The sequence below is a fragment of the Electrophorus electricus genome, chromosome 2, assembly GCF_041902795.1.
Source record: "Electrophorus electricus isolate QZ-2024a chromosome 2, ASM4190279v1, whole genome shotgun sequence".
NCBI classification, from domain to species: Eukaryota; Metazoa; Chordata; class Actinopteri; order Gymnotiformes; family Gymnotidae; genus Electrophorus; species Electrophorus electricus.
The window spans coordinates 37,031,298-37,054,234 of record NC_137498.1 but is presented as its reverse complement, the minus strand read 5'-3'; the positions used below and the strand labels follow the sequence as shown (position 1 = coordinate 37,054,234).

At 44.7% G+C, this 22,937-nt stretch overlaps 1 protein-coding gene across 3 annotated transcripts in view; it reads left to right on the top strand.

Annotated features, from left to right (window-relative positions):
* csmd2 (CUB and Sushi multiple domains 2) overlaps nucleotides 1-22,937 on the top strand; it is a 194,523-nt gene that overhangs the window by 117,508 nt on the left and 54,078 nt on the right. For all 3 annotated transcript variants that reach the window (XM_081701997.1, XM_081701988.1, XM_081701977.1), the window contains 12 exons: nucleotides 397-588; nucleotides 3,849-3,975; nucleotides 10,151-10,353; nucleotides 11,697-11,888; nucleotides 12,877-13,015; nucleotides 13,199-13,386; nucleotides 15,389-15,583; nucleotides 16,044-16,160; nucleotides 17,028-17,141; nucleotides 19,478-19,573; nucleotides 20,237-20,440; nucleotides 21,227-21,351. In XM_081701997.1, coding sequence (XP_081558123.1) covers nucleotides 397-588; nucleotides 3,849-3,975; nucleotides 10,151-10,353; nucleotides 11,697-11,888; nucleotides 12,877-13,015; nucleotides 13,199-13,386; nucleotides 15,389-15,583; nucleotides 16,044-16,160; nucleotides 17,028-17,141; nucleotides 19,478-19,573; nucleotides 20,237-20,440; nucleotides 21,227-21,351 — 1,892 coding nt within the window. The remainder of the gene's footprint in view (nucleotides 1-396; nucleotides 589-3,848; nucleotides 3,976-10,150; nucleotides 10,354-11,696; nucleotides 11,889-12,876; nucleotides 13,016-13,198; nucleotides 13,387-15,388; nucleotides 15,584-16,043; nucleotides 16,161-17,027; nucleotides 17,142-19,477; nucleotides 19,574-20,236; nucleotides 20,441-21,226; nucleotides 21,352-22,937) is intronic.

Genomic DNA, 22,937 nt, shown 5'->3' with positions numbered 1-22,937 from the left:
TCTCCACTCCCTTCAAGTTAAAAATGCCCCCATAATCTATCACGTACATCACATACACTCAGAACTGTGAGTTATATATCAGATGTGTGCTTGGGTACAGGTACACATCTGTTGAAGCCACTCTCTCCATAGCAAAAACAAGGTGGACATGAATAACAGACAGCTTCCCAGTGGCAGGACATATATCCACCTGAGTGGATCCTTGCATATTTGTGAATTTGTTGTGAGCACCTCTTTCTAAATTCCCCTTGTTTCTCTCTGTGCCTGTGAAAGGTTTAATCTTGACACAGCCATAATGATATAGCAGGATGAATCAGACAAGAATCTCTCTCTCTCTCTCTCTCTCTCTCTCTCTCTCTCTCTCTCTCTCTCTCTCTCTCTCCTTCTTTCACCTAGGCTTTGACCTGGTGCGATGTGAAGACCCTGGTGTGCCTCAGTTTGGCTATAAGCGTGAGGATAAGGGTCACTTTGCGGGTAGCACCGTGTCATACAGCTGTGACCCTGGTTACACCTTAAAGGGCACTGAGGTGCTGACATGCCTGCGGGGTGAGAGGCGAGCATGGGACAGCCCCCTTCCACAATGCGTGGGTAAGCTTCTCACACCTGGGGCCATACATTGAGGACCACACACAGCTGCAGGCACACCCAGCACGCCCATGAACCATTTCAGTCGGCCACGCTCATTCCACACACGCCACAACTCAATCCCAAAGTGGGGCAGCCAGACCTTTCATGGAAGAACAAGCAAAATGGAATGTATTGGCAGAAGATTTAGTGGTAATAGGAAGTGAAATCACTGTGAACTGGGTCAGACAGTGTGAGATTCACCATAACTTGCTGTGAAAAAATGGCCCTGAGCAGATTCCAGAGGTTGTGAGTGATGTCCTTTGTCCTTCAGTTGCTCACTCAGACAGGTGAAGGGCAGAAAGCTGACCACGCTTGCCTGCAATTGGAAGACAGCCGCAGCTACATGTCAGGAGTCTTGGCTGCAGAGACACACCCTGTCCATCGACTTGTCACCATTCCTTTGTTGCCAAGGCTATGGACGTTGGCAGTGGGGCCAGTTGTCTTTAGCTTGATGGCCCTTTCCAGTCACATAGAGCATGTGGTAAAGCTTCAGAGCTTGTCGGCTGACTCAAGCATTAATCAAAATTTCACCACTGGCTCCACTGTGACATAGTAACCATCATAGGAGGTCAGATTCTATGTGACCTATGCTATGAAGTGCATTCAGAGGACTACAAAAAAACTTGAAACAGGCAGCTTTTAAAAGCATTTCTGCTTTCTTCCATCAATGAGGTTTCACATAACCTGCAAAATTTTTTAATCTGCCTTATCATATTGCTTGCTGAGAAATTCCTCTGCTATACAGACTCTCCTAGTGGACAGTTGCATCAGACAGGTCAGGTTGTTCTGGTACGTTGTGCATGTATGCAAGCATGTATACATGCACGCACGTGTGTGTGTGTGTGTGTGTGTGTTCCCTCCAGGCAACCCTACGTCCCAGTAAAAGCCATCCTACTGTAATCACATCACTTTTAAGCTCTCTACAATGATTTGGGCATTCTATTGCATTGCCCGTGGAGACCTATGAGAAAGATAGACATACACTCTGTGAGATGGAAATCCATATAAAGAGAAGAGGGACATCTGCAAAAGCCTGAGCAAATATTTTGTCACTTCCCAGTGGGAGAATACTCATACATTTCTGCTGAAGAAAGTGGCAAGGGAAAGGGTTAGAGATAGCTAGAGTGAGAGAGAAAAGTGAGAGAGAGAGAGAATAGTGAGAGAGAGAGAGAGAGAGAGAGAGAGAATAGTGAGGGAGAGAATAGTGAGGGAGAGAAAGAGAGAAAGAGAATAGTGAGAGAGAGAGAGAGCAAATAGTGCAGGAGAGAGAGAATAGTGTGCAAGAGAGAGAGAGAGAATAGTGAGGGAGAGAGAGATAGAGGTTTCATGACTTGTGAAGCAGGTCATATCTGGAGCTGAAGAAGATGGGTTTGCTTCCTGGTGATTTATCACCAAGCCATCTACACTAGGGGAACATTCATCTGAGAGGGGTTCACTGAGGAGCTGAGAGGGGAAAAACTCAATATATAGAAAAGAAAAGATTCATTTCATGATAATATTATACTGGTCTCTCATTGCCTTCACTTTACTTGTTTTCTGTGTCTTCTTTGAGCTAGCTGCTTATCCAATTATAATTTGTTCAGTTTCTCCATTGTAATCCGAGTGTCTTTCTATTCTCCATTTTCTGTCATGGTTTCCTCTCGGGACTTTTTTTTCTTTGTGTGTGCTTTTATAGCTATAGTACAACCCGGTGTCATAACTGTATAAAAGCATGCTGAGGTGGATTGTAAACACATCTGTGTGGCTGTTTTGTCAGTGGGGCGACAGTAATCCCATGCTCACTGGGTTTTGTGCGCCTGTCAACACTGGCCTCATACACAAGGCATCTTTACATCCTCCTGTGTAATTATTTGGGTCTTTGTTGTCTTCCCAGTTTGTGCTCAGCAGTGTCACACAACTTGACTCTCTGCGGGTGACTCAGAGACGCCGGTGTGAAGTGGTCTTCGAAGCATATCTATGTGCGTTTGAAAGAAAGAGTGTTTGTGAGCCAACTTAGACAACCTGTTGATCTAATGGGAGGTGGTATTTTTTAGTTTGAGACCAGTGCTAGATTTACACCTTCTAAAGTCTGTGCCATGACATTGTGCTGAGCATTATGTGCCTATTGTGTGCATGTCTGTGTGTATGAAATGGAGAGCTATCTTATACACTGCAGTTCATTGTGGTCCTTATTGAGCCTGATTGAGTCACTACTAGTCAGCTATAGAGAGCCACAACTGTCTGAGCATCACTGTACGTTTTGCTTTTGAGACAGACTACTGCTTATGGCTGCAGTAACAAGCCCACTTGTGTGTGTGTGTGTGAGTGTGTGTGTGTGTGTGTGTGTGTGTGTGTGTGTGTGTGTGTGTGTGTGTGTGTGTGTGTGTGTATGTGTGTGTGTGTCTGTGTGTGTGAGAGAGAGAGAGAGAGAGAGAGAGAGAGAGAGAGAGAGAGAGAGAGACAGAGAGAGAGAGACAGAGAGAGATAGAAACTGTGTCCTCACCTCCCTTGGTCCATGTCTGTGTGGATGTACAGTATGAGGAAGCACACATTTGATCAGAATGATCTCAGGGCAGGTGAGGTGTGCGGGCAAGGGCCTCAATGCCTGCTGATACAAGAAACTGAAGCTGTTGGTCTCCCACCCTGAGCAGCAGCACCACCACCACCTCCACCACCCGCTGACAAACAAGTGATTTGTACCCCACTGCATGACACTGACACTGCGTCTCCCATGAGATGGATGGCCACGCCTGGAGCAGGAGATATTACTGAAACCCTATCAGTGAAATTTGCCAAAGGAAATATGCCCTCCCCACTGATGTCTCAATGCCGGCCGTGATATACCACAACCTGATGCAGCCCATCGCTCATGAAGCCTGTGGCCGTGCACGATGTGTTCTATTAAAGCCACCGGTTGTCCCCGCCCCCACTGCCTGCTGATACATGATGCTCTGCACGGCACATCACTGCCCCACTGAGAGAGCATGTGGACAGGTCCTGCACTGTGGCCCACCCCGGGCTGCAGGAGCCGCGCTCCTCCGCAGCCCAAATGCCACAGTGCCAAAGGCCTGATCATGCTGGTAGTGCTCTGAGAGAGCTGGACTGCTAGGCTGCTTTGTACTCCTAACCTTAGAGTCAAGAAACAGCCTGCAAGGGACTGAGGGTGCACCGACAGTGTTGTGTTGCCTTTTTGAAGACTGTGTGAAATGGTGTGTCTGTGTGTGCCTTTGCTTCTTGTGCAGCCGAGTGCGGGGGAACGATCAAAGATGAGCCGTCTGGCCGGATCCTGTCTCCTGGTTACCCGGCGCCCTACGAGCACAACCTGCACTGTGTTTGGAGCATCGAGGCTGCGCCTGGAAGCACCATTGGGTGCGTACCCCATGCAAGGCATCTCCTCAGCCACTCTGCTTCTATCTCTCCTCCTTTCCCCTCCTGTCCCATCAGCCTTCTGTTCAAAATGGCATATTGACATCCTCATTAGCATTAATGTTCCCAAGCCCCCTTCTCTTCATCGACCTTGGATTTTGAAAGCTTTAGACCTTACTCAAGGAGGTCGCCCTGCTCGCCTCATTTTCCAAGATACGATTGGCCTGAGTCTAGCATGTGATTGGTTGGTTAGGGTTTCAGCGCTTGCAGGCCAACGCCTGTGCCGTCTCATTCATTGGGATAGCAAGATGCTAGGAGGGCGTTAGCACTTTGGCAGTTTTATGCACTGACCTCACTCCCTCCCTGTGCAATTTACTGCTTTTCACTACTAATGAATGAACACACACAAGAGTTAGCTTTCAAATGGTGAAAAATCGAAGTAAAAATAGGAAATGATGGCTTACCTGATCTTGTATTTCTTTTCTTCTTGTTATTATTCAAAAGTCATTACTCATGGGTTTTTAGCTAATCTGAAACCAGGCACTTAATGACGTTTGAAGTTGAGTCGAAGTCAAGTTTATAAAAACTTCAATATTTTATAATAATCAGTGTATTATGTAGTACAAAGCAAACAATTATATTAAGTTTAAAGACAAGAAATTCAGCACTGTTTTCAAACCATGCTTTTATTTGTTACAATGTGTAAGAAAATTATCTACCAAAATGTGACACTTGGCAGGAGTGAGAGGCAGGAGAGAAGCAGGTGAGTAGCACAGTTGGCAAAGTGCTTCAGCTTACGTGCAGGTTCACTGTGGGAGTGAAGTAGTGTGATTGGCCTCATGAGTACTGCCGGAGGATGTCTCAGCCCTCTGCCTTCTCCAAGTGAAGAGTATACTCCACCCTCTCTCCTCCCCTGTCTCCCTCTCTTTCTATCTCTCGACCCTCTGTTGAGTTATTATTTCCACAGAAATAATGGTAGCTGGGCTGTGTGTAACTTTGAATGTGTTTGTTTACCTACATTCACAAGTTTACTGTATGGGTCCTGGATGTATGTAGTAGTGAGTACAGTTTTAGTGTTACTGGAGACAGAGGGGAACTAAGATAAGAAAAAAAAAAGTTTATCTACCTCCCTGTCCTAGGCCTAACCTCCCTTCTGTACGGTATGCATACATTCCTTTGATCCCATCTTGCGTGATCAATTATTCAAGAACATTTGCAATGCATTAGGACTGGGACGACACTGGCACTAATGCCAGGTCTCTAATAAGGCTGCCCTGCGTGTGTGTGTGTGTGTGTCTGTGGTGTTCAGTTAGAGCAGGTGCTTAGGAGCATCCTTGGGTGTGATTCATCTGTAATTTAAGCAGACAAAGTTGCAGCAGGGACCTTTTGAGGTGCCACACAGAAGTGAATGTAGATCTATAGTTGATGAAGACATTTGTATGTGGAGGTGTTGGGGTTTAGTAATGGGATTAGCATAGTGTGTAACACTGAGGGCATGTGACACTTAGGGGAGAGCAGGAGAAGAACGTGTTTCAGACTGCTTTCATCTTCTCATCACAGACTCATCGCTACCTCTGATCCAGCACTGCTTGGTGAGGCTGATAATTACCTTCAAAAGCCACTACATACTGACATCCACATGTACACATAAACACACACACACACACACACACACACACACACACACACACACACACACACACACACACACACACACACATGGGCTCCACTGTCTCTCTGCCGTTTAGGATTAGACAGCCAATAAACCCACTGAACTGGAGCAGTTTTGCATGCTCAGAAGACTCGGAGGCTCATTGGTAGTCATGAAGGAAATCTGAAGAATTAAAAGAGGCTTCCAACACATAGACACACATGCAGACACACACACACACACACACACACACACACACACACACACACACACACACACACACACACACACACACATTCTTCTCTTCTCTTCTCTTCTCTTCTCAATTATATTTGTTTATGTGCACCAAGTTAGCACAGCTCTTCGGCTGCTGTCTCTCTGAGCATTCCCAGCCCAGACTGAGGAGCTGGAAGGCCTGATCAACTGACGAGGGCCTCGGCTGCTATACTGGACAAAGTAAAAGCTGGCCCAGGAAGAACTAGTGCATACTGCTGGAAGGAGTAAAGCTTATTGGGCAGGGCAGTGGTAGCTCATTGTTTAAGGTACTTGACTTGTAATAGAAAGGTTGCTGGTTCCAGCCCCACCACTTCCACTGTAGGGCCCTTGATCAAGGCCCTTAACCCCCAATTGCTCAAGTTGTACTCAGTCATAATTGTAAGTCGCTTTGGATAAAAATTCAGCTAAATGCCATAAATGTAAATTGTCTGTGTCTTTTCTCATTCATTTTCTACTGATGTTTTTTAAGGTTTTACACACTTGAATGTTTGTGTTTTCTTGTCTAACTGAGCGCTCATGAATGTAGGGCAGAATTAAGCTTGGACAAACACATGCTGAAGGGTAGTAAACATACATATGCATGTGCAAAGCTTCCTATGTAAATACTGCTTCACCTCTGTGTTCCAGGAGCTTTTAGCAGAGGTAGGCTGGGCTGAAAGAAAGTGATGAGGCCACAGATTAGCCAATGAGGAGAAAGCAGGCCTCTGGAGCTCAGATGTGCTGACTCAGCACAGTCCCTGCCTTTATAATCAACCAGGCTGCCAGCATCTTAAAATAAAATGACTATCAATGCTGTACTAGCTACACCACACAGCCTAAGGCAAAACAGCATGTAGCATTTGCATCTATCAACTAAAAAAAAAAACAAAACAAAACAAAAAAAAAACAAAAACAAAACATTGGTGCATCAGTTGCAGTAGTTTAAGGCAACCTATTATGCTTTTCAGTTTTTTGGGGTTTTTTTTGCATTTCTTAGTGTGTTTAGTTTTCTGTGCATGTAAATGGTCTGCAAAGTTACAAAACCCAAACTACATGCTAGAGTGAGAAATTCTCTCCCAAACACTTTTCTCAGCCACATGAAATGCCCCATTGGAATTTCAGATGTTTTATATGTTTATGATGTAATCTTGTAAGGCATTCCATATTGCCCATCTACCAGTAAGCTTGGCACCCCCTCACACAATGCAGAAAGGTTTGGTCATTTTGTAGCCATGTTGAGAAGACACTTTGTTCTGCAGTGTGAGGGGTGTCTTTCCCAGGAGCTCTACCAGATCTCTAAAAGATAGAGAGCGAAATGAGATTACAGTATGAGAAATAATATTTAAATGTTTTTGGAACATCGAAGCATGTAAATATCTTCTAGTAAACCTCAAAACTCAAATTTATTAACATTAAAAATGTGCACAATAGGTCCCCATTAAAAAATCTTCTTCAAGGGATTGAAGCTGAATTTGTCAGCTCCCCCCATCTGCCAGGGTCTACTCATATAAAGGGTGATCTCCCAAAAGTGGCGGTGCTGGTTGATATTCGTATTACACAGCTTTTTGTCCATTATGTCTTTCTACACATTCTCCCTATGGCACCTTTTTTGACGTGTGACTAAATCACTTTATTTGTCAAAGACAAGAACGCCAGGCTGTAAAAGGGATTCATGCCTCAGTACACAATTTCAAAAATAAAATGGTGACACTTTTCCTTCTCCACAAAAACACCCCTACATAACTGAAGTATGATAGGATTTTTGTTTTCTGCTAGCTACTAAAGGACAGTTCCTTTCTTTTTTTGGTGAGAGAAAAATAGAAAGTGCAGGAAAATGTCCATGCCTCCTGCAGATGTAGTGAAAGGCAGTTTTCCTCACCTTCATAGTGGCTAGATGCTGCTTCCTGCTTGGATTCAGAAGAGACCAATCAGACTTCACAGGTCTCCACATTTTTCTCTCCTTCTTTCTCTCTCTCTCTCTCTCTCTCTCTCTCTCTCTCTCTCTCTCTTTCAGTCTCACACACACCAACCCATGTGCAGTATGACCAGCCCCCCCAGCCTTCATTCTCCATGCAGAAGTGCCAGGTTGCATGCATGTGATTGCCATAACCCCAAACATCCCAACACCTTTCTCTCTCACCAGCCAAGCGAGGGCTGCATATGGGCAGCAGCAAGCTGGAGGAGGAGACAGGGAGCAGTAGGAGAAAAGGCACTGGTAGGAAAGAACGTGTGGATTAGCGTGCAACAGGACTGGGAGCAGAAAGAAAGTACAAGCAAAGCCTTCATTCAGGCAGGGCCCTGTGATCCTGAGCCGGAGCCGGAGCCCACTGCTGTAGCCTGCCCGTGGGCGCTGGAGCACAGGCTGATTAGCTGAATCTGTCCTGAAAGGAGCCAATTACTCCAATATGCATGGCATGGTTGCTGCAGCCCTGGAGCAGCCTGCAAGTGCCGACCTGTCGTCTACAAACCAGCAGTCTTGGATTTTGCCTCTGTCTGTCCTTGAGTCTCTTTCCCTCAATCTCTTCCTCTCTCTGTTCTTTCTATTCTCTCCCTTCTCTTTGCTCTCTTGCTTTATCTCTAAGCCCCAGTCAGTTGATTCATTTTAGATGTTTCAGAAGCCCAAACAGCACAGCTTGGGGAGGCTGATGCAGGACTACGATCGCCATGGCGATCTGCCTCCACACTGCTCAACACTCTCATGCATGCTCACACAGAAGTGCTAGCCCTCTGAGTGGATGCATTGATAAGTGTCTGCTGATGCTTGCCATAATGCACATTAGCCTGCCTGTGATGTGCAGTGTGTAAACTGTGGTAGCACAAAGGAAGCAGCATGTAAAACAGCATTCTGGTTTCTTTAAACTGAATTTTCTACAGGCCCAAGGGAGTGAGTGACTTGAGAGTAGTGGAGTAATTGATAACTAGAGTTTTATTAGATAACTAATTGCAATGATACCACTCCTTTGGATTAAATAACCCCCCAACCCATGCTACATTACTGCCAGTCTGAGATTGTGAGGTTTATTTTTTTTCCCACTTGGGGTTCGGGAAGGTTCTGCTCATCAATAAGATGCTAATCCTTGAGAATGTTACTGGCTTTAGAAATCCAACTAGTGGTTACCCAGGCTTCATGCAGAGAAGCTGTTCATAGTTTCATTGATTTGTATGTATATGCATATGTGGTATATGCATAATGTATTATCTTTGAATAAATGCATAATGTATGCCCTTTTGTATGACTGTATTAGCTTCTAGCATACTAATATATTTAGCCACAGCCCTGTGGAAGCTCAAAGTTTCAGGAATGAGTTCACTAAATCTGCCTATTGAGAAAGCAGTGCAATAGTTACCGAGATCCATATTTAAGGCTCTATTGACCCTCTTTCATTAGGGGTCACCCATTCACACATTAACCATGGTCAATGGCCTACATTGCTAGCACACGCACCAGGCTGAGCTTGTGTGTGGGTTGTGTGTACTCCAGTCAGATGCCTAAACCCCCCGGCATCTGTGCAGCAAACCATACATGTCTTGAATTTCAATGTGAAGAAATTCAACAAGGTGGTTTTGCTCTCTCTCTCTCTTGCACTCTCCATTCCACCTACTTAGTCTACTCACCTCTCTCTCTTACTCTTTCTCTCTCACACAGTCTATTCCCTCATTGTCTTGCTCTCTCATTCTACCCCACTCACACTGGCTTTCACACACACAGTCTGCCCCCTCACCATCTCTCCGTCCCCCATGCTCTCTCTCTTTCTCCATCTCCCTCTCTCTCTGTCTCTCTCCAACACCTGAGGTCCTTCCCTTAAAGCAGCTGCCTTCTCTGACTATTTTCTTCTTGCCAGGAACTCTTTATTTATTTCAGTCTTATGTGTGTATCTGCCATCTGTCACTGGAACCTCACTTCAGCCTGCATCAATGTCTTTCTTTCTCTTTACCTTGTGGAACAAGTGTCAGTTTCAGAGTCCAGCTGTTTCCCAGCTGGAATTGCAGACACACTCTCTAACAATAAGCAAATACAAGACAATGGGTTCAGAGTACATGCTTAAAGGAAAATTACAAAATAAAATCAGTATATATTGTGAGTAAGGATTATCCAAATGACTGCTATCCTATTATGGCTATGCCATTCTTTCATCTTAATAACAGTTCAGTTTTCCCGCAATGATAAATGACAATAGATTTGTGTGTGTGTGTGTGTCTGTGTGTGTGTGTGTGTGTGTGTGTGTGTGTGTGTGTGTGTGTGTGTGTGTGTGTGTGTGTGTGTGTGCGCAGACTGCACTTCTTGGTGTTCCACACGGAGGAGGTGCATGATGTGTTGCGAATCTGGGACGGCCCTCAGGATGGTGGTGTTATGCTCCGGGAGCTAAGTGGCTCCACCCTGCCCCCGGACCTGCACAGCACATTCAACTCTGTGAGCCTACAGTTCACCACTGATTTCTTCACCAGCAAGCAGGGATTTGCTTTGCAGTTTTCAGGTGTGTATTTGTGTGCATGTGTGTGTGTGTGTGTGTGTGTATGTGCACACGTGGTATGGTTGCATGTAAGTGTGTGTGTGTGTCCTGGATTCAATGTCCACTTCACAGGAAAATATTGCACTATGACACATTTTGCTTGGTTCAGTATTCTTTCTTCATTACGTATGTCAGAATTTCAAAATCTCATATGCTACAAGACTAAAAGAGGCCCTGGAGGAATGTTCTTATCTAATAAGGCAAGCTCGGTTCTAGCAGTAATCATTTCTGCAGGAAATAAAGCAGTTTCAATTTAGAAGTCTGCTGTGGATTCGAACTGGTTTCAGCTAACATTAGTGGCATGAAAGGCTTTGAATTATTTGAGTGACAACCCCTTCAGTTTGATTTGAGTTTCAGCCAACACAAATGGCATGAAAGAATTTGAATGATTTGACTGACAACCCTTTCAGTTGATTTTCATCTGTTCATTTTTTGGCCCACACCTGTGCAGTGTGCAATGGTAGAATGAAACAGCCTACATATTTGGTATTTATATCCTTGCTGGTACTAGTGGTGGTGCTAGGTTTGAGGCACCCTGAACTCAGCCAACAGCATTACCTCCACTTTACAACCAGACCAGTGGGAGCACAGGCCTGAGCATGGGGAAAGTCACAGTCAATGTTTAGAGGCTGCTGGCATTAGGATTTTGAACAGAGAGACCCATGTAGACCAGCCCAGCTGGGGCAGCCTCTCTCCTGCCATAAGACAAAACTTGTAACTAGGGCAGCCTCTTTTACTTATTAATTTTCCCCTGCCTTTACAATCCTGGCTCAGTCTTGGTGTTCTGAATTCCTACCTCGCATCTCAAAGAATAAAAAAGTTGCTTAATAACAGAAGGCAGGAATAAAGAGCCTACACTCCATTAGTAAACGGAGTGGCTGCATCTCAACACACAGCATTTTTTCCTCCAAAACCATGTTGTATTTTTAACCCCACCACCCATACAACCCCCTCAACACACGTCTAAAAAGGAGTAATTGCTAAGCGGCTGTGTGGAGAATCCGCACAGATGTTTGTATAAATAAGAACATGGATAAGGCTTCACCAAGTGGAACTGATGTGAGTGGCGTGCTCCCACGCTGGAGAATCACAGAACTCGACACGAGCCTAATCTGTCTGCTCTGCAGGGGTGTGATCCATCCCCATGCGGGAACACCAGTGTGCACCCTCGGGACTCTGCTCCCTCCAGTAAACGTCGTCACAGTGCACTACATAGCTCCCATCTTTATTCTTTTAAGCTTGTGCCTGCACCAAAGTTAATCACTCTGCGTGAGTCACTTGTGTGATGTTTGCTCTTGCTCCCACAGTCTCCACAGCCACCTCATGTAACGACCCTGGTTTGCCCACTAATGGTACCCGCAGCGGCGAAAGCAGACAGCCAGGAGACAATGTAGTATTCCAATGCGATCCTGGGTACCTCCTACAGGGGGCAACCAAGATCACCTGCACTGAGATCAACAACCGCTTTTTCTGGAAGCCTGACCCACCCACCTGCTCAGGTGACAACCTCTTGCAGTGCCGATTTAACAGCAGAAATGTTCATAACTTGTAAAACCTGCCCACAATTTACCAGGAAGTAATTACCTCTTTCAATTTCTTCAAAACAAATAATTGTCTACAGTGTGAGCACTTAAGTAAACAATTTTAATTGAGTAAATTGAAAAATGTTCTAATTTTCTGTCAACAGTGTAACAATGATTGCACCTCAAAATGGCTAATTGCAACCTGATAGCACTAGAGATGGAAAATAAGTCTTTGTTGGCTTTTTGTGTATTCCAAGTTTGTCCTCTCTGAAGTGATGGTAATTAACAACAGCAGTTAAGAGCCTGTAATTAGCTGCCTTGTTCGATTAGGGCCATACTGCGTTTGTGTGAAAGCTTAGCTGCACTACAAACAAATCTGGAGCCTTCTCCCAAGATTATACATGAAAACCCAGCACCAGTGTCAGCAGCCATTAGCATTCTCCCTGTAGTGAGTCAATACAAAGGAGTTTGTGAACCAGCATAAGCAAATAAACACCAGTATGAGAAGCATTAACAGAATGTGGAACATCATGGAACAAACTTTGGGTTGGCTTAACCAGGTTAACTTTAAGGACTTAAATTCTGTAGGCTTGTAAAACAGAGACACTATAAAATGAATAGGAATTAAGCTCAATAGGAAAAGATGAGCAGTACTGAGTTCAGAGGGTTGTAAGCTTTGTTCTAAAAAGTGTATGTGTCAAATGAACATAATGTGGTTAGCAGTTTGTAAAAGACCAAAAAATCCAAGTTGTCAGAACATGGCAGTTATTAGTATGGTGATATTTCAGTAGCTTTCAACTCTAGGAGTGATCAGTGTTCATGAATCAGTCATAAGCAAAACAGCTGGCCTCACTGAGTTTCTCATGTTACCTCTTTGACAAGGGAGTTGCCCTGGTTGTCATTTGTTTGTTTTTGTTAACATTTAAATGAGCAAATGTTCATCATCCTTTGTTCTGCATTCCAGCTCCATGTGGGGGCAATTTAACTGGTCCCAGTGGCCTGATTCTGTCCCCTGAGTATCCAGAGCCTTACCCTCATGGTAGAGAATGTGACTGGACAGTCACCGTCACCTCTGACTACATCATTTCTCTCACTTTTAATCAGTAAGCATAGGCTTTGTTATGATCTGCTCATTATATCATCATAGTACCATTTATTAACAGAGAGCATGGACACCATGTGTGCTCATAGCAGCAGATGTCACTGACAAAATGTATGTCCATCTCAAAGCATAACCAGGTCTTGAGCTAGACTAAGGGGCACCTTGATTCCATCTCTTTTCCCAGCTTCAGTCTGGAGCCCAGCTATGACTTCCTGCACATCTATGATGGGCCAGACTCCCTCAGCCCACTGCTGGGGAGCTTCTATGGTACGGACGTCCCAGAGCACATCGAGAGCAGCTCCAACACCCTGTTCCTGGCATTCCGCAGTGACGCGTCTCTCAGCAGCAATGGCTTTGTCCTGCAGTACACAGGTACACTGTTCCCCTGAACCCATCACTCCCCCCAGTTTGGAAGTGTTTACTGTGACCTTGCCTTGAATGGCTTGTTTGATATGTTCAGTGTGCTTGTGGTGTGAACCAAGGTGTGTGACATGGGGCTGATGATGCTGATTGTATGTGGCACTGAGTGATTCTGAAAGGTCACATAAACACTAGAGGGGTGCACCGCTCCTGCTCTGCCTTTGCTGAATGTATTGACTTTCTTCATTGCCTTTTCTCCTCTTGTTTTCCATGTCTAAAGGAGGAATATTAGTGTGGCATAAACTAGTTTATGGGCTCTTTGAATCTTCTCTTGATCCTGCCACCCCACACTCCATGTAATTATCGACCCTGGTGCTGCTTGCAGCCGACTAGAAACAAATTATGAATTATTATAAAAATTGAAAAGCCGAAGTGTGCGTGCTAAAGCTGGGCTTTGATCAATGCTCTGCTGTCATACTGAAGGCTCGGTACAAATGAGAACAAATGCCTGTTTCTTGTGTCCCACGTGCTGCTGCTGGCCACTCGCTGCTTTCCACTTCCCTTCATCGGGAATGACTCCACATATGCCATCATGTGTACCTCATTCAAACTAGCCACATCACCAGCGCTGGATCCGGCCTCAGCCTGTGTTTACTCTTGATGAGTATGCTATAGCTAGCCTATACAGATCAAATGTGCCTGAATGATCCAAGAACACCTGGCACAGTAGCCACTCTGGGTGCACCTTGCTCGCAAGTACTTAATATAACCTTTTAGCCGCAGTGCACTAGAAGTGAACTACACTCTATCCCTGCAGCTGAGACAGGCATGGGCTGGCTGGCACTGGCTGGTGAGTGAGCACTCTGTAGCTGTGCATTGCGTTCTCTCAATCTGGCCAAGCAGATGGACTCAGCATGTGGCGGTTCTAAAGCTCCGAGTCCAGACCCCGCTCGCCTCACTAATGAATTACGATGAACTAATAACGTGGAAAAGAGAGCAAATGCCTGAGCGTGTTTGTTTGTCTGCTCTTTCTCACGCGCTGCTCCGTGCGTGGCCTTGGCCTGGTACACACTGCTCACCCTCTGCATGGCAGCACTTTTGGACCAGCCTTCCTGCACCACCATTCTCTTAACAGGCCAACAAAGCCCCAGCTGGGTCCCGTTGGCCTTCAAGGTGCAGTATGTGGGCCAAGACACTGCACGCTTGAGTGATAGTTAAATAAACACACACACACACACACACACACACACAAAACACACCCACACACACAAACACAACACACCCCCACATGCACACATATACATACCCACCCACACAAAAATGCACACATGCACACGCACACCCACACACACCTGAGCCGGCTGTATTCCAGTCCTAATTAGAGGTGAGCTCCAGGCCTGTGGTGTGGGAGCACTGTGAGGCCAGGTGCTCGCTAATGTCAGCTGTCAGGCTGTGGGCTGTCTGTGGTGCTAGGCTGTGTGGAGCAGAATGCAGACATGTATCAGGGATACATTCTGCTATGAAGAACACAAGCCTGTATCACAAGCTAACTGCCTCCTGTTAAGTGTGGTGGCTAATTCTGAACAGAAATCACCGTTGATTTAAAGCAAGCCTTAAAAGAAGCACATAAAGAAATTATTTTTTAAGATGCACAACCTTTTTCTTTGCATGTGTGCATGTGAATGTTGATTGATTTCTAATTTTGGCTCTTACAAAACTCTCACACAAAACTGCACTGGTCTGTTCTGTGTAGTCACCAAGCCATGATTCAACATAGTGTCTCTCCTGGGTCTGTGGGAGGGGCATTTTTCTTTGTGCACTGTTTTATCCAGGCCTTCTCTCACCTCATGATTCTTCTCTTCTCAATAACGGCACATTTGTTCCCAATCAACACACTCGCTTTTGGTGCTGTTACTCCTTTACTACTAGTACAATATCAGGTATTTCAAAAAGGGGCCCTCTCCACCCTCTCCATGGGCCTCTAATCCCTCTCCCTCTTCTCGCTCTGCCACAGAGAACCCCAGAGAGTCGTGCTTTGAGCCGGGCTTTGTCCGGAACGGCACGCGCAGGGGCGCTGAGCTGAAGCTGGGGTCCACTGTCACCTACCACTGCGATAATGGCTACACTCTGGAGGGAGAAGGCACTCTCACCTGCATTATGGGGACAGACAGCAAGCCCAGCTGGAATAAACCAAAACCAGTTTGCATAGGTAAAAAACATTATTCAAAGGAAGAAAATGCCTTTTCAAGAAAATCTGTTCATATACTAAATCTTAGTGTCAGACATCCAAGCATGTTATTATGTTAAAAGTTCTGTTTGTGACATGCATTGCTAACCAAATACAAGCTTCCTCAAGTTGACTTGTGAGTTGATGGTACTGGCTTGCACACTGCTCCCTTGGAGAGAAGGAGGGGAATCTTTCTACAGGCTAACCCACAGAGACACTTTAAAAACATTGCAATTTTACTTTAGCAAACACTTGGGACATCCACTAGAGTGGCCCAGCAATCAGACAAGGAAAGTAATTTAAGATCAGTGGAATAAGGGCGTAGTGGGGAGGAGAGGGGGAAGACAAAAAATTAGTGGCTAATTCTTCTTCCCCAACTCATTCTGTCTGTCTTTGCCTCTGTTCCTCCCTCCATCTCTCCCTCTCTTTCTCTCTCTCTCAGCTCTCTGTGGTGGGCAATACTCTGGTTTAGAGGGAGTTGTGCTCTCTCCAGGTTATCCTGGAAACTACAGCAGTGGAAGAACCTGTCTCTACTCAGTGATCGTGCCAAAGGACTATGGTATGCAAGCACCTTCAAGGCCACACCCATTGTCACACCCACACTGCACCCTTGCACAACATTCTCATGCTGCATCCACACGCCACATACACACTTCACAGTCCACAATGTACCACACACTACACCCACACACTGTACCTACATGCCACAACCACATCACACCCTCATACCTCATACACATGCCGCACCTACACGACATACCCACCCACACACACATCACACAATGGTGAGACCCCATGCTCTCCACCTTTAAAGCCCTACGCAGTCTCCATTCCACTGTGAGGCGCTGTGTCACGCAACGACCCTTCGCCCTTTACCTCCTGTCTCTGCCTCTCCATCTGCTGAAGAGGGCTAATGAGAAATAAGTGGCTGCTGCAGGGCTTGTGAATGGGACCATCCCTCATTTCACAGCAGCAGGTGCTACTTGACCACAGGATGCCGTTGTCTGATCCATAAAAGGTGGAGGTCGTTTGGGCGATTTGGAGGACCCTGCAGAGCCTCAGCCGTGCTGCATCTGAACAGGAGCATATTTCTCCTGGCCGAGTGAAGTGTTCTGGAAATAGGGATAATTAAAGCACACATTTTCATAGGCACAGTCTAATGACTTGGAACTGCAGGGAGAGTGTGACCGAGTGCTTTGTCATGTGAAACTGCTGAAATGGGCTACTGTACATGGTTCACGTCGTGTGGTGGAAGACCAGGGTGCACAGAGGAGACACAGGTGGCCCTGTGTGATTAAGTTCTGTGTAATTTACTGATATATTAATTTATATGTCACTGTTTATGAGTGTCTGTATCAAAAATCCCTACTAAAAAAAAAATCTTCCTCTTTCTTTGTTTTCTCTCACTCTTTGTGTACCCACCCAGTGGTATTCAGCCAGTTTGCCTTCTTCCAGACGGCTCTGAATGATGTCGTTGAGGTGTACGACGGCCCCACGCAACATTCCCGTGTCTTGAGCTCACTATCTGGGTCTCACTCAGGTTTGTACACCCCTTTTCTCTCAAAATGGTATAGTCCATCGCCTACACACTACTGTACTGCAAATACATCAGACATATAGAAACACATGTAGAACAATGGAAAGAAACTTAGAGGGGATATTCATAAGGTGGATCAGTTTAAAAATGAACATATACTTCATAACCTTGTATTCTTTTCATGGTTGTAGGCTAAACTCTGGTCTATGAAGTCTTGTTCATCACAGAGAAAAGGGTGATAAAATCACAATGATTAAATTGACCCTGCCCCACCACAAATAGTCAATTATTCAGGACTGTAGTGTCATACCACCTAGTCAGTGGTGGCCAGTGGTGGACGTTTGTGTCTGGGAGTAGAGGGTTTTTGGAGGAGAGCTGAGGCAGAGCTGCTGGACTGAGGAGTTAGGTTTGGAGAAATCTCTCCCTACCTCTCTCTATACATCTGTTATGTAACATTTAGGTTGTATTTTTATAGTGTATTATGTGTATGGCCTCATTACAATATCTAACCAATTGTAATGTGTAATTTATTGGCTTGTATTTTGCTGATAAATCACCTTATACTCACAGGAAGCTCTGCTCTTCAGATAGCACTACCTGATTTAAATGTTTAAGCACTCATTAACTAGAGCAAAGGACTAGCTATATAGTATATAATATATATAGTATATATACTACAGTATATATATATATATATATATATAGTCAAATTGATTGCTGATACATATTCTATGTAAATTATCGGCTGTGCATATTTACTTGGTTGGATAGCTTAGAAAACCTGTCAACTCTGAGGCATTTTAAGAGCCCTGTAGTAATGAATGACATCTGCTCAGTGCTGATGCAGGGTGACGTCCTACCTCAGACCTTGTCCTGTGTCCATAGAGATATTTCTGTCCTGTGGTCTATGCCGTTTTCCTCTTGGCCCTTGCAGACAAATGTTGAACATTATCATAGGCAGTGCCATGTGCCTGCTTTATGTTGACCACTGTCCTCTGCCACGGATGTTACAACCCAGAGCAGGGTGTACAATCAGCAAAGTGTACAGACACTGGAAAACTAACACATATACACCCTGGCATGAATAGTAAACTGTGGATTGTGTGGGTAGACAGTGAAAAATGTGCTTCTGCGAGGTTTTGTGTATCTGTTGAATTTGAGGAGAAATTGTGGTCTCAGTGACAGCACGGGCGTGTATTTCTGCAGACGCTCGTGGAGCAATTTATCAGGAAGCTGAACATAATGATAAAGTATGAAATGCATATTCCCCTACCACACTTTGGTTCTCAGTGAATGGGCAGCTCAGGAAGTGGTTGTCACTCAAGATTGCATCACTGGCCATCTATTTTCGTCCTTCCTACCCAGGAGTAGAGGATCATCACAGCAATGCAGCAGTGCTGGTAATAATAGGTGGGCTGAAATAAGCCGCAGGTGTAAATAAATCAGCAGTCAGGGTTTCCCCACACCTTTCCCTGGTCCAGATTATTAGCTGTCAGTCTGACAGCTGCCCACAGAGACCTGCTCTAATAAGTACTCAGCATGCCACATGGGCCAGCGCTGGTGTTGGTGTAACCCGGCGTGTGTCACGGCAGCACTCATTGTGCAGCACTCTCATCTGGTCACTGCGGGAGTCTGTCAACAATGAATCTGGGCACTGCAAGACTCCCCACAAGCCCAGCAGTGCCACAGAGAACTATGGGTAAACTCACATCCACCACACAGTCCCTATCCTAAACCCATCATATGTACACACATGCACAGACACACACACATATACACACACACATACACATGCACACACACACACCAGGAAACAGATAGCATATGCTGACTAATGAGGTTGTGGGATGGCAACAGGGAAGAAGCCGTGTTACATAAAGAGAATCTCTAAAGAGATTTCCCCAGCCAAAGAAATTTAGATTGCTATTATTTCACAAATTTATGAGTTGGAAAAATTAAGTGTCAAAGAGGAGGTCTTTCAAGATATTGACTGATACTAAATGTTTTTGTTGCCAAATAAGCATAATGATTTTGTGTGTTTGATGTTTTATTTCTTCCACTTTCCCTTTTTTTCATTATACTGTCATTTTCTGAGAGACAAGAAATAAATTCTAGGTAGCAAATTTTATATGTGATGCTCAGTGTTTAGAGGTGACTGCCATTTTTTTAATAGCTTTTTAATGGAATCGATACATATGCTAAATATGAAAATATGTTTTAAAAAATCACATCACTGTTTTTGGCTAATGTAAAAAATATGTATCAAGATTGGGGTTTGTTAGTGAAAATACAAAAGTGGCCTATTAGTGAAAAGTGCCTTTTGTTTTGTTTCTTTTTAGGTGAGTCCCTTCCATTAGCTACCTCTAACCAGATCCTCATCCGCTTCACCTCCAAAGGACAGTCCACCTCTAGAGGCTTCCACCTGGTCTACCAAGGTATTGCTGAGAATCCTGTGCCAGCTAGCCCATCATTAGCTAGCTCTAACCCCCAGACTAGACTTGCAATCCCCTTCAGTTTTTAGGACTACGGTCTCTAAAGTGGCCTGAATTATTTAAACAAACTCACACCCAGGCACTGAGACAGACAGACAGACACACACACACACACACACACACACACACACACACACACACACACACACACACACATATTAACAGGTGACACTTTAAATTTAATCCATCTTAGTAGCTGTCGTAATGCCTCCAACTCAGCATGTTCTAGCTCGCTCTAGAATAGATGACTTGGCTGGTATGAGCTTAGGAGTTATTATTGTACTGCTTCACTTCCTCATCCTGCTGTAGTCATGGACCTGCACAGTTTTGTCCCATGGCTGATATGGTATGATGTTAATAAGCTGTAGCAGTGTTAAAATCATGCTGTTGCACTAACATGTATATAATGCCTCACAAGACAATTTTAAACACTTGTTTAAAAGCTTGTTAAAGGAACTTGTAACAGTTTTCATGTGCAACATCATAATGGGTCCTAAATGTAATAATTTTCAGCAGTATTTAAAAATTAATAAGAAGGAATGCTAGTGATTACAAATCACTAGGAGTTAGCCTAATGTGAGCTTGGCTCTCCCTTGCCTCCCCCAGCCGTCCCCAGAACGAGTGCCACGCAGTGCAGCTCGGTTCCGGAGCCCAGACATGGGAGGCGCACGGGAAACAGCTTTGCCGTGGGTGCTGTGGTTCGCTTTGAGTGTAGTGCAGGCTATGTACTGGAGGGCCCCAGCTCCATCGAGTGCCTGACAGTGCCCAACGCCCTTGCTCAGTGGAACAGCACCATCCCCAGCTGCGTGGGTGAGGAGGCTCCCCTGCGCCCACCAGTCATGGGCACAAAAGCCCTATTGCAGCTCCTGCTGAATACACTGCATGTTTTGAAAATGTGGCCATCTGTGTTTTCTGCTTGTTGGACTCTACCTATCCACAGTCTTAAAGCCACAGCCTAAAGCACATAAAGATGGAGTTTGTTCAATGATATGAACTCGAAAACCAGAGCAGTGTCCTAATGCAGTCAGCTTCTTCACCTCCTGGATCAACTGTTTTATCGCTCATGCCTGAAAGGGTTAGATATGCATCACTGTTAGCTGCCATGTTCTGCCACCCTGGGGCTCCTGTAGGAGAGAAATGGCAAACAGGCTGCAAGCTTTGCCTTTTGAGAGAGGCTTGTCTCACACACATTCTCCTACCTGCCTAACAAGCAATGTCACACAGCTGCAGGCTAGCAGCCATGACCTCCAGTTGCACAAACACACAAATACAGCTGCGCACACACACCCATTGCATAGATTCTACAGATGCTTATCTGTTCACTCCACTGCAGCTACCAGATGTTTGGCGACAGGAGCTCCATCTGAAAACACGGTGTCAGAGCCCAAGAACATTAAAAAAAATATCTTACCTGCCTGAATGGGGCTGCGTGTGTGTATGTGTGTGTGTGTGTGTGTGTGTGTGTGTGTGTGTGTGTGTGTGTATGTGTGCGTGTGTATGTATGTGTACGCATGCGTGCGTGTGTGTGTAATGCTGTGTATAATTGCTGTCTTTTATCTGTGCGTGCCTCTTCCTGTCCTCCATGCTGTGTTCCAGTGCCATGCGGGGGGAATCTTACCCAGCGCACAGGCACCATCCTATCTCCTGGTTACCCTGAGCCCTACCTGAACAGCCTGAGCTGTGTGTGGAAAATCACAGTGCCTGAAGGATCAGGAATACAGGTAATGCTCCTCTCCAGAGCTCAGGATATTTTACCTTCCTTTTCTCATGACATGCTAAGAATATGACAGAGTAAATAACACTCTCTTTGAATGTCTTCATTTGACCCTTGCTCTTATAAATTCCTTCAGTGAGAAGTTCTTTATAAGCCTGAAGAACTTGTTTCCTGTTTACTGTTTTTTCTTTTCTTTTTCTTTTCTTTTTTTTTTTTTTTTTTTTAACTTTAGTGTAGGCTATGAAACTTTAGAGTCTCATGGACATGGTAGAGATGCCCTCTATTCTGGGATTTCGACCAGTATCTCTATGGCCCTTAATGCCTGCTGTCATGCCTCATAACTCTGCCCAATATTGCCTCCCTGGCACCTTCAAAGCTTAGTTGTAAAGATTTCTGAGTTTTCTTGGCAGCTGTTTGGGCTCATCTATCCCTATCACAAAACATTTATTCCCTTGCCTGGATTAGGTATATTTCACCGCTTTGTTATGCTGCACATTTTCCAGCTTTTAAGAAGGGCAGATGTGGTCTTCACCTCTGGTTTAGACAAACTAGGCTACATTAACAATATAAAATCGCTGCAACAGACAGAGCGAACTCTCCACTACCACTATAGGAGAATGGAGGTGTTTGCTTTGGAGCACAGACTGCAGTCCCAGTGTATACCTAAAGATTTGTCTTTGAGGCATACTCAGACTCTCAAGAGGCACTGGCTGTCTTCATCATTAATCTTCCTTTTGCATTGAGCTGCAAGTGCAATGATTTTAATAAAGAGGACTACAAACATTTATATTTATTGTTTTGCCATGTTAACCAATAAACATTAAAAAGTTGTTCAACTAGTTGCAGCTTTTTTACTATTGCAATCATTTGATCATTCTCCATGTCACAACTTGAAATGGCAGAATGCACACACATTCCTCAGAAGTGCTAGGCTTCTGTTATGGACCTCACATGCGGTTCATATCTAACAACAAATCCAAAACTGGGTTGATCCCTGGCCCTCAGTGAGAGGGATACAGATTGATGTGGAGTCAGGAGTCAAGAAGTAAAAAAGAGATTAATCGTGAGATTTTTTAAGACTGAGAGCAGAGAGCATGATGGTGAGTTAGATAGCGTGACTGGCCGAGATAGATAAGAGGTAAGATGGGTAAGGTAAAGATTGCTGGCTGTGCTCTGCTTTAACTCTGCGCTACCTGTGTTGCAGTGTTATCACTCAGTTCTATTACAACAAGTCACGTGTGTGTGCTGCTAAATGGATGACTGGGTTTGTGAAAAAAAAACTGCATGATTGGGCAATTGACGTTATTTCTTGCTCCAAGAAACTAATACTAATAATACTTTGATAATAATGGCAATGGAATGTTTACCTGTCAGTGACAAATTTTGTTTTACCATCAAGAAAAGTTTGCATTGAAATGTCAGAAGTTTCAATTGATAGTGAACATTCATAGTCTGCTGGTCTGTTTGGAGTGGTTTGATATCCTTAACTGAATAAATCACATTTGTTGTTCTAACATTATCTTCTACAAAATTAGAAGTAATACAAAAAGAAGGGAAAGGCATTACATGAATGTAACTTGGCTTATGGTATCT